Consider the following 13,429-nt stretch of genomic DNA (forward strand, 5'->3'; position numbering starts at 1 on the left):
TAGTACCGACACGTGATCGCGTCAAGATGCTTTCGTCTGGCGACGTCTTCGTTAGGGCAAATCTAACAACACACTGAGGTTCTCGGACTCGGACTCGTCTGTGTCGAGCAGCATACCCAGCAGTGTTGTCGTTGACGTACACTTGAGCTTGCACATCGGCCTCTGATAACACTCAAGCACAGTCCGAAGGTAGTCGACGTTTCGAGCTCCGCCACGACGGCACACGACGCGTCGGTGGCGTAGCGTTCTTCTATTTTTTCTCGTCCTCCTGGGCCCTGTCTCTCACCAAAGGCCTGCACGTCCTTCCCGTTACAGCATGCCCCTGCCTACACCAGCGCCACCCGCATACTCTCCGGAGGACTGCGCGATCTGCTTCGAGTCGCTGCACGTCGCCCCGCGGGACGAAGAGGGCTCCTCCTACATGATCGACGACGTCGAGCTCTACTGCAACAACGGCCGCCCGAACAACCACCACTTCCACTGGTCGTGCATCACGGACTACGTCAAGTCCGGCGGAGACCGGGCGAAGTGCCCGCTGTGTAGGGGGCACGCGCTGGACGCGCGCGGAAGGATGATCGTCGGCGTCACGAACGAGGGCGGCGTGCAGGGCGGGGTCGACCTCGGCGACATCATCGTACGTCCGTCCGCATGCGCGACCTCCTCCCCGTGTGAATGGCTAATGGCTCATGTACTGCGGTGTGCGCAACGCAGGACGAAGAGATCTTCGAAGAGTCCCAGCCCGAGTCCTGGCGCCTCGAGCAGGCCTTCCTCGGCCTGATGGCCCAGTGCGACTACGCTGAGGCCGAGGAGCTCCTGCGCGACCGTGGTGTGGACGTCAACTGCACCTACCCCACCGGCGGGCAGACTGCGCTGCACATGGCGGCGATGAACGACGACGTCGAGGGCGTCGAGCTGCTGCTCCGGTACGGCGCGGACAAGGCGCAGCTCGACGAGGCGGGCTGGGATGCGCTCCGGGCGGCGAGGGAGGTTGCCGCGAAGGAGGTCCCGAGGCTGCTTGCGTGAGGTGAGGCGGTGGTAGGTGTGGCAATTCTCCGGGCAGTGACTATGAGTATCGTAATGTAAGAGTGGTTCGTGCTATGCAATGTGACCGAGACATCTTGACCATGTCGAATCAATCTCGACTCGCATGCGCACCAGTGACGTGAGGTGGTCGGTCTGGCAGATTTCTGTGTTGTGAACGTCCTAATGATGTCAGAATGATTCGTGCAGTGCCGGGCAACATCAAACCCCTCGGGCTGATTATATGGTGCGCAGTGCATCTGTGTGAGTCGGTGAGCTGAATGTGTGCACCGTCATTGCCACGTCCCCAGTATGATTGGATAGCTCTTCGAGACAGCGTTGGCTGTCGCTTAAGCTTACTCGCATACTGGCTTCGTCGTCGATAGGGCTGCCAAATGCATGTATACGTCAACAGCTCAATCGGATCTCCGACTCAACAGATCCTCGGGACGTACTGCATAGTTCGCCCATCTTCACGCATACGCTATTGGACAAGAATGACGCGACGTGAGACGGTGTAGATTCATCGAATGGCACATGGCTGTCCAAGCGTCACCGAGTTCGCCGTATGGCCATGCGCTGGTAAGTGCGCTGCAGCCAGTCTTTGCATTCCGGTCATCTCAACATTGGCATATCATGACTATAGGATGTATCCGCACACCGCAATACATTCCAGCAAACTGCCCAGGTACTAAGTATGTGATTGGGACTCTAGCTGAAGGGACGAGGAGGAACCGCGAGGGGATCAGTGTATGTAGTCAAAGTATGGAGCGCCGAGAGCATACTACGATGCCTCTGGGGAATGACTGCTACATGACAATTGGGATACAATGCATACTACCGAACGCAATCACGAACCGACTAACACCCCGTCGCTGCACGAGTAGCTGATGGCCTCACAGCCAAACTCAACGTCCCCCAACGCCCTCGACCTTTCAGGATCACCCGCCTGTCGCCAAATTGTTGTTGATCCAGCCTATCAGGTGCTGCGGGCTCCTCGACTGGATGTACACCGTACCCGGACCGGTGCACCTGCAGACCACGCCCTCATCGGTCTGGAGCATCGAGACGACGCCGCCCGCCTGAATCCTCTCCATGCTATACTTGCAGTTCCACGCGACGAGGTGGTCGTTGTTCACGATCCACTGCTCGCCCGGCTGCAGCTCGCGTGCGATCACGGCGCCCATGCCGTGCACGAAGAGAATCCCGGTGCCATGCGCCTCACCCACGAATAGGCCATTGCCGGAGACTGCGGAGGTGGCGCGCCAACTTGGTCAGTCCGTGTGCGCGGATGCGGGGGGCGGGGGCGTACAGAGCATTTTACCAAAGCTTTGCGCCTTTGTAGTCATCTGTATGCCAGGCGTACACGCGAGGAACGCATGCTTCCCGTAGCGCCATGGCGTGCTACCGTCCATGGATATCTGCGCGACGTCGCCCCATGTCACGGGTGCGACCACAACCTCTCCGGGTCCGTAGAAGTGCGCGAAGGTCATCTGAAATGACCAGTGCCGTTCCGTCAGCACCTCACAAGGCATAGTACGGAAAGGCAGTGGACGGGCAGTGGACGCACCTCTCCGCCGGTGAAGAGCTTCTTGAAGGTGAAGTTCATCTTGCCCTTGACCTGCACACCCGCCTCCATCGAGACGAGCGTACCTGGCTTCGTGAGCATCTCGTATCTCGGCTGCAGCTGCATGTAGAGCATCGTGTTGCTGTCGCGGTTGTCGATCTTGTACTGCACGCCCTCGAAGGCCCCCGCGATCTTGGCGCTGCCGAGGTGGGGGTTCGCCTGCACTTGCTGGGACGTTGGTAAGGAGTAGCTATAGCTGCTGCCGCCGAGCTTTTCAGCCATGTTGATGTTCGTGGAGGAGAGGATTCTTGTAAAAGCTGGTAAGATATAAGTTGTGAGTTGGGCTCGGAATCTTCAAGTATATATATCTGGAGAAGACGGGTACGTGCCAAGCGTCCGGTTGTCAACGACCTGTGCTCGAAGCTCGAAGCTGTGCCACTCGTTCCCCTATCCCTATAAGTACTCATTTGGTACTCATGCGCTCGCACGGTCTTCTTCATGTCCGAGGATAATTCTTGATCATACGCCGGCGCTCCATGTAATGGTATAGCACCGCGAAGAGAAGAATGTGCGCGCAAGTGTCAATTGCATAAGCGACCGGCTGAAGTGATCTAGTAGATCAGTCAATGGCAGACTGGTTAGAGGGCGCCAACGTCATCTGGTGACCTGAAGGACGCCATCCGCGAAGCAAGTTTGAAGGAACATCCCAGATGTACAGTTCAGATCTTCAGAAAGCAAATCCGAGTCGAGGCCACCACTGCCACTTGAGCTCATCGTTCATTGCAGGATGCAACTTCCGATCTTGATAGGCTCATTGAGAAGCATGACGAGAGGTTATAGCCTGAAAGAGGGCATGCATAAACGAGAGTAACTCTTTTTGGTCAGCAACGGAGACTAGGCATGCATTGAGCTCGTGTGGCAGATTGATTGCAGAAGCCTGCCAGAGCCAGTGGCAGAGCCTGACGACTGCGGCACCATAGCCACGCGCGGTCGTAGTCACAGTGGCACAGTCGACTCTCGACTCGTATATGCGGATATAGACACAGAGAACGAACCTGAAGAAACGTTCTCGCCCAAGTTTCGCACCACCTGCAAACTATGAGAGATAGAGAGATCGGTAGCGAAGAGAAGGCCCGTAGAAACAAGGGGGATAGACTGGGAAGTCGGAGCGGGTTGGGAGCGGTGCCAGTGGCGAGTCGATCGCAGTGAGTGCTAAAGCGCCGCCGCCTGCCAGTGACGCCACAGAACACATGAACTGCCGCATCGCCACGGTCCCGGTATAAAGACTAATAGGAGGGAGGTCTTGGGCTTGGAGCTTGAGGCCTTCAGGCATCATCCGAGCCCGAGCCTCCATCTAGGCCAAACAGGCCAACTTAGCAAATCATCATGTGCTGCAGCGCGACCGCGGGCGCAAAGCATCTGGCGGAGGGCGACTCGCGAGCACATACACCTAGCAATGCGTTCTGGCGAAAAAGTGTTGCATGCAATTGATGGTACAGTGTGACCTAGACGATGCAGTCGCGCGAGTCGACCAACATCCCGCGCACCCAGCGACTGACAACGTTCTCAGAGTTATCTACCCGCAGCACGCTCAAACTCTCAGGACGACCCGCTCCGCTGCGGGAGGTGCTCCTCGATCCAGTTAATGAGGTGCTGCGGGCTCCTCGACTGGATGTACACCGTGCCCGGGCCGGTGAACCGGCACACCGCGCCTTCGTCGCTCTGGAGCGTCGAGATGATCCCGCCCGCCTGGATCTTCTCCATACCGTACTGGCAGTTCCACGCGACGAGGTGGTCGTTGTTCACGATCCACTGCTCGCCCGGCTGCAGCTCGCGCGCGATCACGGCGCCCATGCCGTGCACGAAGAGCAGCCCCGCGCCGCGCGCCTCGCCGACGAACAGGCCGTCGCCGGAGACTGCGCGAAGGTATCAGTACAGCTACGCGGGTAGGGAAGACGGGAACGTACAGAGCATCTTGCCGACGCTTTGCGCTTTGGTGGACATCTGGATGCCGGGCGTGCACGCGAGGAACGCGTGCTTCCCGTAGTGCCACGACGTGCTGCCGTCCATCTGGATCTGTGCGATGTCGCCCCACGTCTCGGGCGCCACCACAACCTCTCCGGGCCCGAAGAAGTGCGCGAAGGTCAGCTATAACCAGCAGGCACCCACTCATCAGCACCCGTCTGGTGTACTTCGCGGCGGCAGTGTGCGCCAGACGCACCTCTCCGCCGGTGAAGAGTTTCTTCCAGCTGAAGTTCATCTTGCCCTTGACCTGCACGCCCGCCTCCATCGAGACGAGCGTCCCCGGCTTCGTGAGCACCTCGTAGCCTGGCTGCAGCCGCAAGTAGAGCATCGTGTTGGTGTCACGGTTGTCGATCTTGAACTGCATGCCCTCGAAGGCCCCTGTGATCCTCGCGCTGCCGACCTGGGGGTTCGCCTGCACTTGCTGGGGCACTGGTGTGGAGTAGCCGGGCTGGTACGCCATACCGGTCGGTGGTAATGGGGATGGGCACTTGTGGAGAGTGTGGTAGGATGTTCGTGGGTTGGGTTTGAGAGCTTCTACAGAGGTCGTCAGTACTTAAGCGTCCGATGTCCACTGACCTGTGCTAATATCATTGATGAGGCTGTTGTACGGTCCCCTGTAGCTATGCCCCTATGCGCGGCTTGTCTCCGAGAATAGCTGTCCCATCATGGGCCGTGGTTCCATGCATGTACCCCCTTTCGCAAACAACAGATGTATCAGAACGTGCGCGGGACAGTGGCTGAATGTTGGTCATTGAGCGATTGACGCTGCCTACAGATCACTCGGAGGGTACGTACATACATGATGGATTACAGGCTCCAGTTATCAAAAGGGCCCCGTACATAAGGAACAAACTGTTAAAAGACAGACTTAGGTCACGGTGAATGAGTATTGGAATCAGCGCTCGCACCTTCTTACAGTCCGGGGAGCAACAACACCAAATGGAATCCGGATGCGCCAGCGTAGAAGCCAGCAAGGCGATGTAGACTTATCGCCTCCCATAACAACGCCCACGACAGCCGGGTCGGCTGGACGTAAGATCCATGTTCGCCGAGTCTGCGCTCGCTCTTTCACCGGGATCGCCGAGTGTGACGCGTTTCATAACTCTTCATAACCATAACCGCCCTCCGACTCCAAATGCCTAAGGGAGACAACGTGTGATCACTGTCGTCGTGTAGGCACGATTCGTCACCAATCGTGCATAGAGTCAATGATCACTCTCTTGCAGATCATGCTGACCAGTGCTATTTGACTGGACTCTGAAGTCCACGTTGTACGGCAAGATCTCTTGCACAGTCCTGTGGCGGCACCCAGAATCGAGCGTATGTGCTGGTCGGCACTTGGTCGGCACCGTAGACACCAGCACGACCAGTCTTTCCTTTTCTTTTCTTTTTTTAAAAAGAAAAAAAAAGACTGGGGACGCACGGTATCCTGCCGTCCAATTGCTTCCGCACGCCATGAATTCTGGCTTCATCGACTAAGAGGGTAGTTGCAGCAGCTTAACAGAGCATGACTGGAAAGCGTCGCAGTCAGAGGACGTTGCGCTGGGCAAGCGCTGGGGCAGCTGGGTCTTTAAGTTTGTGTTTGTAATCCGACACAACTCCCGCGGATGACATCATTGCTGCGAGGTCGTATGCGGTTGCGGAGTCGAGAATAGAGTCGAGATTGTCGACTGCTATGCTCTTGCCCTCATGATGGAAAGCCTCAGAGACGGAGTGTCCAGACGGTGGGTGATCGCGAGCGAAGAGACGGGCGTCGAGACGAAAGAAAACGAGGAACGGTGGCACGGTCACGACGTCAGAGTGCCAAGCACCACCGGCGTGAGCACCACAAACGCGCAGTGCAACTCTCCACACCCCTCAATATTCATGCTTGCCCTCCACTGCTCCCCTTCCATCTCTTTCTCCTCCGTCTGCGACCTCATCCCCGCCACCTAGCACAGTCTCCGTACTGTCACCCGTCTTTGGAACCAGCGCGTACACGCTTTCACGACCCTGGCACCCACATTCTCGGCGAGGTGTGTATGCAGCCAAAACTCGGAGGGAAAGTCGTTGCTGACCGACGAACAAACTCACAGACTTCATGCTAGCATGCCAGCCGTATTGCTCTCAGCGTCCCCAGTCGTCGGCGCAGAGACGTCTCAGCAGTCCGAGCAGGCCTCGCTGCACGGGTGAGTACACTCCCGCCGCCCTCGCCCCCTACTCACGTCCCAGCAGGCAACGCGCCCTCACACCGATGATCTCCGGGGTCGTCTCCGGCGGGACGATCGGCATCCTCTGGATCGTCGGCCTCCTCATCTACATCTACCGCCGCTACCGCGGCCACCAGCAGGTCCGCTCCGCCGGCCTGCGCACCCACCGCGAGCTCGACATCCTCCCGCCCAAACCCGAGGCGTACATCCTCCCGCCCGACCCCGCCATCATCCAGGGCTTCCGCGCCCCGGGCGAGCGCGTCGTCCCCGACGACCCGCGCGCAGACGGGAACGGCAACCCGAAGCACGTGAGGACAGAGCCGTGGACGAGCAGCGAGAAGGGCGGGCGCAGAAAGGAGAAGGAGAAGGAGAGGGAGGCGAGGCCGGGCGACACGAGGTCTGCGCCTCAGTTGCCGACATTGGAGGAGCTGCCGTCCCCGACGTTGTCGCCAGCGCCGTCGCTGCCGGCCAAAGCAGATCGACTGTCTGCATCCCGCCCACTCTCTCCCAAGGAGACACCTACTCATGACTTGTGATGTGGACGTCGATACCCCAATGATGACAGCCCTCCTTAGATATATGGTCACATACGCGTAATATTTCCCTCTTGCCGAGTAAAGCCAGATTCAACGATGCTGTATTTGTGCTCTGTTCCATCCCATCTTGTGCCCACCCGATACGATACCCATGCGAGGACATTTCTTGCATTGCACGCAGCGTCTACGAATACATCTAGGACATTCATTCCTTCTATCTCGCACAGGCCCTTCGTCGCGCCCAACCACAGCCGCAACCTCAATCCGTGTACGCGCCCACGTTCGCCGGGGCAACATCCCTCGCGTACTTGTACAGCACGCCCCGCTTCTCGCGGAACGCACGCGGCAGCGGCTCCGCGGCCTCCCACTCCGCCTTGCGGCGCGCGATCTCCGCGTCGTCGACGAGCCAGCTGATCGTGCGGTCCGCCGCGTCGATGATGATCTCGTCCCCGTCGTGCACGAGCGCGATCGGCCCGCCGACCTGCGCCTCCGGCACGACGTGCCCGATGATGAACCCGCGCGAGGCGCCAGAGAACCGGCCGTCCGTGATCAGCGCGGTCTTGCCGCCGAGGCCGGCGCCCATGAGTGCGCCGGTAGGGCCCAGCATCTGTGAGTGCGAGTTAGCATTGTGTCTGAGGTGATGGTGAGGGGAGAGCGGACCTCGGGCATGCCAGGTGCACCCTTGGGACCCTGGTAGCGGAAGATGAGCACCGTGCCCTCCTTGATCTCGCCGGCCTCCAGCGCGGTGTAGAAGGGTGGCAGACTGTTGAGAGGTATGCCGGGGTCAGCTTCCGTCAATGCGACTACGAGGCAGGCTATACCTGTCGAAGCACTTCGCGGTACCCTCGAAGCGGAGGCCCTCCTTGCCCGTGAGCTTCGCGACGGCCGTTCCTGGCGCAAGGTTCCCGCGGAGGATCGTAAGGTGACCCGTCTACATCCCCCCGTCAGCACTCCTTCCCATCTTTCACGCACAGAAACGACTCACCGGCTTGATCGGGTTGCTCAACGGGCGGATCACGTTCTGCGCCTCGAAGTCGAGGTCCGCCGCGTCCGCGACGTTCTCCGCGAGCGTCTTGCCCGTGACGGTCAGCGTGCTGCCGTCGATGAGGTTCGTGTTCTTGAGGAGGTACTTGATGAGCGAGGGGATGCCGCCCGCGTGGTGCAGGTTCTCCATCAGGTACTTGCCCGACGGCTTCAGGTCGCACAGGTACGGCGTCCGGTCGCGCACCACCTGGAAGTCCTCGATCGTGAGCTCCACTTCCGCCGCGCGCGCCATCGCGAGGAAGTGCAGGACCTGCGTTCGGCGACGTGAGCGTGTAGCATGAGTGCGGAGGTTCCGCGGGTACGCACGGAGTTGGTGGACCCGCCGAGGACGTTGACGATGGTGATGGCGTTGAGGAACGCCGCGCGGGTGAGGATGTCGCGCGGCTTGAGGTCGAGCTCGAGCAGCTTCCTCATGTACTGCGCGGCGCGGAAGCACTCCTGCGCCTTCTCTGTGTTTCGAAGGCACGTCAGACTTCGCGTGCCATGCGTCGATGCGGGTCATGCGCACCGGGATATGTGGCGGGCGTGCTGGACGAGTAGGGGAGCGACATGCCCAGGACCTCGAGTGCACTCGACATGGTGTTCGCGCTGCGAGCGTGTGAGCCGGGTATCTCGACTGATGGGCGACGGTACGTACGTGAACATACCACCGCAGGCACCGGGCCCGGGGCATGAGTTACGGACGACGTCGAACCGCTCCTCGTCGCTGATCTTTCCAGTAACAAACGCACCTGATCGCGAATCTTCAACACGACCCTACCAATGCCATCAAAGCTGACGCACCGTACGACTCGAAGGCGTCGGAGATGTTCATGTCGTCACCGGTTTTGTGCCCGAGTGCGGGGCAGTCGACGCGGCGGACACCGTGCTGGATGGTACCGCCGTAAACAATGATCGTTGGGCGGTTGTGGCGGGCCGCAGCCATGACCGTCGCGGGCATGTTCTTGTCGCATCTGCAACAGATTGAGCGTACGTCTCATGCTGATTAGGTGCAGAGGACATACCCCGGAACCGAAATGTTTGCATCGTAGTATTGGGCCTTGTCATACCAAGTTCAGTGCCATACACAGGGGAAACGCTCGTTGTGTCTTACTTTGGTGACCTGGGGAATACAGCACTGAGCGGGTTTCTTCAGCTCAGACTATACAGTACTCACAGCTTCGATTGAGTCGGCAATCAAGTCACGACTCGGTAGCCTGCCATGCGATGAGAGGTATCCCTACAAATGTCATGTAGCACACTCACGAATATCTCATGCCTTCGATAGGAACCTCGTAAATGGATCCATACAGACGATGCAGTCACTACTGCTGCTTACCGTCAGTGCCCATGGTGATGGCATCGCTGTTGTACAACTTAGCACAAGTGCAAAACAACGGGCGATTTCAATTACCTGACACCAATCGTGTTGAAGGTGAGGCCGACAAGGCCTTCCTGTTTGCAGCCTTCCTTTACCTTCACGGCAAGATCGAGCTAGCGGTGCATGCGGATGGTCAGCATGAATGGGTCTGTCTGTTGTCGGCATACCCACCAAGTGGTAGTTGCACGGGTTCCCTACGACTCCGGTCAATACCAGGCGCGAACGTCATTGACGGGAGATCGGCGGCTCACCTTCCCACCAGATGGGCGAAATACCAATCTACAATGGTCGACATTGAGCGTGCGCCGCGACGATCGGCGCGTCAACATACCTGGGGCTTGTCCATGTCCTCCTCCGTCAACCCGACCGCATAAACTGAGTTCGGGAGTAAGTGAGAGGTCCTCGCACGAATTGGATGGTCGTACGCATGGCCTGGGCACCTCCCCTGGCCTACGATGCGATGTGTGAATGTATGTGGCGGCCAGAACTAAAGTATAGCGCACCTTGTCCTGCGTGAGGATACTGGACCATTTGTTGAGCTTAACATCGCTCGACCCAGTCGCCTTGGGCAGCGTGTGGCTGAGAAACAGTGAGTAAATGGCCGACGCGGCGTAGAACCTGCGCATACATCTCGACGTCTCCTGCGGACATGGCGGATGGGAGGAAGGCGGAAAGAGGAAAATTGAAGAGATCGGGCAGGAGCTCTCGGCCATGGTCACTCAGGGGCTGTTATAAGTAACACGGATGAGAGAGCCCCGCCGATCCCTGCGATCGAGGACGCGGTCCGGAGTCACGTCGCGTCGCGTCACATCGATGTCCAATCACGCGACGCCCATTGGCGCATCGATCCTGGCCTCAGTCTGCCCTGCCCGCGCGAGCATACACCGGTCTGCGCCAGCTGACCGTCTGTCCCTCTCGACTCCGAGTCTCGAGCAAGCCTGGCATTGTCACGCAGCGAACGCTATCGTACAGGCAAGCACGGCTAGAAGTCAAAGCCCTCTCTGCGGAACGCCTCCACGTCCGTCGTCGCCTTCGCCATGTCGGCCAGGTCTTGCCGGCCCTAAATCGGCACGTCATCAGGTCACAGAATGGCGCTCACGATGCGCGAGGACCCACCATTGACTGGAACACCCGCCGGAGCGTGTACCAAAGCTGGTCGCTCTTTGCACCTCCTGACACCTCCTGCATCGCAAGGGCTCCCAGCATGTGCTCCGCGGCTTCCTTGTGCGCCCCTATGTTCAGGCCTGCGGAACAACGGCACGGAAGGTGGTGAGCCGCTGCGGTCTCCCGCGCGAGAAGAGATACGGAACACGTACAGGCTACGCCGACATTGTAGATCGCACGGGTATATGTAGGCCGCAACTGGAGTGCCTCTCGGTACGCACCGAGAGCTTCTTCCGGCTTGCTGCCGTTTGAGAGCGACGACCCCAGTCTATTCCATAGCAGATAGTCCTGGCACAGTGTTCAGCCACGGAAAGGTTCTGTGAGCGGCGAAAGGAACACACCTTCGGGCGGACCGCGAGGGCGGCTTCGAAACAATCCTTAGCACGGTCGAAGTCGCTGCTTGCGTAAAACAAGACGCCCAGAGCTATTTGGACATCTGGGTCCATCTCGCCACCGCTGTATTGCACGCGAGCCAACCCGAGGAACGCCTCAGTGACACGCTCATGAGAGTGCCAGCCCGCTCCGCTCAGGGACTTCCACGCTTCCTCCGAAATGTGATAGTCGGGGAAGCGGGCCTTCAGCCATTGCAAGAGCATCGTGTGTGACGCGCGCTCGAAGGACTCGTTCGTGTACGAGATAGCGAGGGACTGGTGTTCATACTTAGCGCGATGTCGCAGCTGACGGATAGTCAACAACACTTACCAGCATGCCTTGACCAGCAGCACCGGCTTCCTCTGCTCTCCGAGTGCCTTCGGTGAGGGCGCGCATGGCAGCGTCCTCGTGCTCGTCCATGCTCTTCACCTCACCGAGCATGATCCACGATTCATAGCCACCTTCGCCTAACTCGCCTTTCTGTATCGCGGCCTCCAACAGCAACGACACCTCAGATAACGACCCGTTTTGCTCTAGCAGGTCTTTCGCAGCTTGCAGATGCGACCGGCCTGAGGTAGACGGGTCAAGATGTCTGTTGTCCTTCTCTGTTTCCAGCAGCCGTGTCAATAGACTCTAATCAAGCAAGTTCGGCGGAAGGCGTACCGAAGGTGTAGGGACCCAAAATGGGCAGTCCCTCATTTGTGAACTCGACTCGCGACTCGCTGGTCGTGAAATCGTAATTACTTTGGTCTTCATTCCACACTTGCCGCGCGAAATCGCCGTACTCGCTGAAGTTCTCTTCGTTGTCGCGCTGCGAGTTCATCAACTGGTTGAATTGTGCTTCCCACTTCGTCATATCCTCCTGTGGTGGAGGGACCTCGGAGTTCTGTAATTGGTCCCACATACTACGGAGAGGAACCATTGTCAGCCCACTGCGACAACAAGGAGTAGACAGAAAGATTCACTGCTGAAAATCGGTAGCATACTGTTCGGCCTCGCTCTGGGCGCCATCTTGTTCGGCCAAATTGGTATCCTGCAGAGTATCTGCCAGGTCGCCCACGTCATCCTCAACCTCGACGATCCTGCCACTATCGGCCTGACTGGAGAACGAAGCAGTAGCCTCAGCAAACGCTGCCTCGAAGTCAATCTCCTTCCCCTTCCCCTTGTCAGACATCTGGAGCGGTGTACCGACAGAGCTGAAGCTGGAGCCGTACATGTACCCAGAGCCCGTCATAGGGCGGTACATGCTCGACTGCATGTACGAAGACTGATTATCTGTTTGGACGTGAGTCTATCACGGGCGCGCGTAACATTCAAGCAACGCACATTCAGAATGCTGCACACTGCCACTCTGCGCGGGACCATGAAGCGACATGGCCGAGTTGCTACTGAACTCCGTCGCCCAGTGCGAGCTCATCTGCGGCCCGGCCTGGCTGCGCGGAGTCTGGCTCTGCAACCCCGGCCGCCCTTGAATGTCGCTCCAAGCTTTGCCGAGATCAGGCCCGGATCGCATGGCTACGTCCATGGGCCGCGCGGCATGCGGAAGCTGCGTCGCGAGCGCAAATGCGCTGGCACCAGCTTGCGGGGCGTTGCCGTCGAAGAACTGGCGAGCGAGCGCGAGGTCCCGTTCTGCTCCTGGGGCAGATGCCGTACTGGGGAGATGTTGGAGCTGCTATACGCGACAAGGGTTGAGCTTCCGTCAAATGCTAAGAACGAAAAACTCGTACTCGGGACGAAGATGGGCCCGCGACTCTATCCTGTCGACTCTCTCAGCTGTGCTGTAGCACTGTCACGGCAAGTCGACATACCTGCTGCAAGCTACGGTCTCCCTCCGTGTGCTTCAGCACTTGCGAGAGCGGGTTAAACGGAACAGCACATTCGGAGCCGGAGATGAGACCCTGAAGAGACATGGTAATGATGTTCCCCAGAAGGTGTTGTAGGTGTTGGGATGGAAGGACGAGAGTTGGACGAGAGGCACGGCTCTGAGAGCGGGGCTTACTTAGAATAGACGCCGATCGCATCGCGGGGAGAACGGGAGCGTAATTACGCCGCCATGTGATTCCTCCGCCGTCGACATCGCACAAGCTGCCCGAGCTTGGCCTCTCCTGTTTTCCTGCTGTGATCGACACACCGCTATACGTTGTACAGACAA

General features: G+C 58.7%; 6 protein-coding genes across 6 annotated transcripts; 2 read left to right on the forward strand and 4 right to left on the reverse strand.

The window, feature by feature from the left end:
- The first annotated feature begins 183 nt into the window (after nt 1-183).
- On the forward strand, nt 184-1,478 carry C8Q71DRAFT_749083 (uncharacterized protein). Its single transcript, XM_047923185.1, has 3 exons — nt 184-634; nt 712-1,170; nt 1,231-1,478. The coding sequence occupies exons 1-2, from the start codon at nt 317-319 to the stop codon at nt 1,021-1,023; spliced, it is 630 nt and encodes a 209-aa protein (XP_047781114.1). The 5' UTR covers nt 184-316; the 3' UTR covers nt 1,024-1,170; nt 1,231-1,478.
- A 458-nt stretch (nt 1,479-1,936) lies between these two features.
- C8Q71DRAFT_508026 (tryptophan RNA-binding attenuator protein-like domain-containing protein) lies at nt 1,937-3,169 on the reverse strand. The gene is made up of 3 exons (XM_047919029.1): nt 2,591-3,169; nt 2,333-2,513; nt 1,937-2,269 (listed from the first exon to the last, which is right to left on the reverse strand). The coding sequence occupies exons 1-3, from the start codon at nt 2,867-2,869 to the stop codon at nt 1,962-1,964; spliced, it is 768 nt and encodes a 255-aa protein (XP_047781115.1). The 5' UTR covers nt 2,870-3,169; the 3' UTR covers nt 1,937-1,961.
- Nucleotides 3,170-3,923: 754 nt separating this feature from the next.
- Nucleotides 3,924-5,563, reverse strand: C8Q71DRAFT_508492 (DUF124-domain-containing protein). The gene is made up of 4 exons (XM_047919031.1): nt 5,529-5,563; nt 4,809-5,305; nt 4,555-4,735; nt 3,924-4,503 (listed from the first exon to the last, which is right to left on the reverse strand). Exons 2-4 carry the CDS (start codon nt 5,070-5,072, stop codon nt 4,187-4,189), a joined length of 762 nt encoding a protein of 253 aa, XP_047781116.1. The 5' UTR covers nt 5,073-5,305; nt 5,529-5,563; the 3' UTR covers nt 3,924-4,186.
- An 829-nt stretch (nt 5,564-6,392) lies between these two features.
- C8Q71DRAFT_508460 (uncharacterized protein) lies at nt 6,393-7,467 on the forward strand. The gene is made up of 2 exons (XM_047919030.1): nt 6,393-6,780; nt 6,827-7,467. Exons 1-2 carry the CDS (start codon nt 6,701-6,703, stop codon nt 7,335-7,337), a joined length of 591 nt encoding a protein of 196 aa, XP_047781117.1. The 5' UTR covers nt 6,393-6,700; the 3' UTR covers nt 7,338-7,467.
- A 129-nt stretch (nt 7,468-7,596) lies between these two features.
- C8Q71DRAFT_894854 (dihydroxy-acid/6-phosphogluconate dehydratase) lies at nt 7,597-10,706 on the reverse strand (the record flags this gene model as incomplete). Its single annotated transcript, XM_047928725.1, has 20 exons — nt 10,370-10,706; nt 10,245-10,320; nt 10,167-10,191; nt 10,073-10,116; nt 9,993-10,020; nt 9,913-9,935; nt 9,775-9,854; nt 9,700-9,725; nt 9,627-9,639; nt 9,538-9,577; nt 9,475-9,483; nt 9,386-9,420; nt 9,165-9,334; nt 9,019-9,112; nt 8,890-8,969; nt 8,688-8,830; nt 8,323-8,631; nt 8,159-8,268; nt 7,998-8,100; nt 7,597-7,944 (listed from the first exon to the last, which is right to left on the reverse strand). The coding sequence occupies exons 1-20, from the start codon at nt 10,390-10,392 to the stop codon at nt 7,597-7,599; spliced, it is 1,779 nt and encodes a 592-aa protein (XP_047781118.1). The 5' UTR covers nt 10,393-10,706.
- On the reverse strand, nt 10,452-13,187 carry C8Q71DRAFT_894878 (peroxisome targeting signal receptor; the record flags this gene model as incomplete). Its single annotated transcript, XM_047928726.1, has 10 exons — nt 10,452-10,801; nt 10,858-10,985; nt 11,058-11,193; nt 11,247-11,552; nt 11,608-11,882; nt 11,941-12,182; nt 12,243-12,552; nt 12,604-12,946; nt 13,005-13,034; nt 13,086-13,187. 10 exons carry the CDS (start codon nt 13,185-13,187, stop codon nt 10,724-10,726), a joined length of 1,950 nt encoding a protein of 649 aa, XP_047781119.1. The 3' UTR covers nt 10,452-10,723.
- Between the last annotated feature and the right edge of the window lie 242 nt (nt 13,188-13,429).

Source organism: Rhodofomes roseus (genome assembly GCF_022264815.1).
Source record: "Rhodofomes roseus strain CIRM-BRFM 1785 chromosome Unknown C8Q71scaffold_6, whole genome shotgun sequence".
Lineage (NCBI taxonomy): Eukaryota > Fungi > Basidiomycota > Agaricomycetes > Polyporales > Fomitopsidaceae > Rhodofomes > Rhodofomes roseus.

What these genes read in the sequence shown, in the direction of transcription:
- C8Q71DRAFT_749083 (XM_047923185.1), top strand. Translation starts at nt 317, where the DNA reads ATGCCCCTGCCTACACCAGCGCCACCCGCATACTCTCCGGAGGACTGC. An exon ending in TCGACCTCGGCGACATCATC is followed by an intron (nt 635 to 711) that starts GTACGTCCGTCC and finishes TGCGCAACGCAG; the next exon opens with GACGAAGAGATCTTCGAAGA.
- C8Q71DRAFT_508026 (XM_047919029.1), bottom strand. Translation starts at nt 2,869, where the DNA reads ATGGCTGAAAAGCTCGGCGGCAGCAGCTATAGCTACTCCTTACCAACG. An exon ending in AGCTCTTCACCGGCGGAGAG is followed by an intron (nt 2,514 to 2,590) that starts GTGCGTCCACTG and finishes TGGTCATTTCAG; the next exon opens with ATGACCTTCGCGCACTTCTA. An exon ending in AAGCTTTGGTAAAATGCTCT is followed by an intron (nt 2,270 to 2,332) that starts GTACGCCCCCGC and finishes CCACCTCCGCAG; the next exon opens with TCTCCGGCAATGGCCTATTC.
- C8Q71DRAFT_508492 (XM_047919031.1), bottom strand. Translation starts at nt 5,072, where the DNA reads ATGGCGTACCAGCCCGGCTACTCCACACCAGTGCCCCAGCAAGTGCAG. An exon ending in AACTCTTCACCGGCGGAGAG is followed by an intron (nt 4,736 to 4,808) that starts GTGCGTCTGGCG and finishes TGCTGGTTATAG; the next exon opens with CTGACCTTCGCGCACTTCTT. An exon ending in AAGCGTCGGCAAGATGCTCT is followed by an intron (nt 4,504 to 4,554) that starts GTACGTTCCCGT and finishes ACCTTCGCGCAG; the next exon opens with TCTCCGGCGACGGCCTGTTC.
- C8Q71DRAFT_508460 (XM_047919030.1), top strand. Translation starts at nt 6,701, where the DNA reads ATGCCAGCCGTATTGCTCTCAGCGTCCCCAGTCGTCGGCGCAGAGACG. An exon ending in GAGCAGGCCTCGCTGCACGG is followed by an intron (nt 6,781 to 6,826) that starts GTGAGTACACTC and finishes ACGTCCCAGCAG; the next exon opens with GCAACGCGCCCTCACACCGA.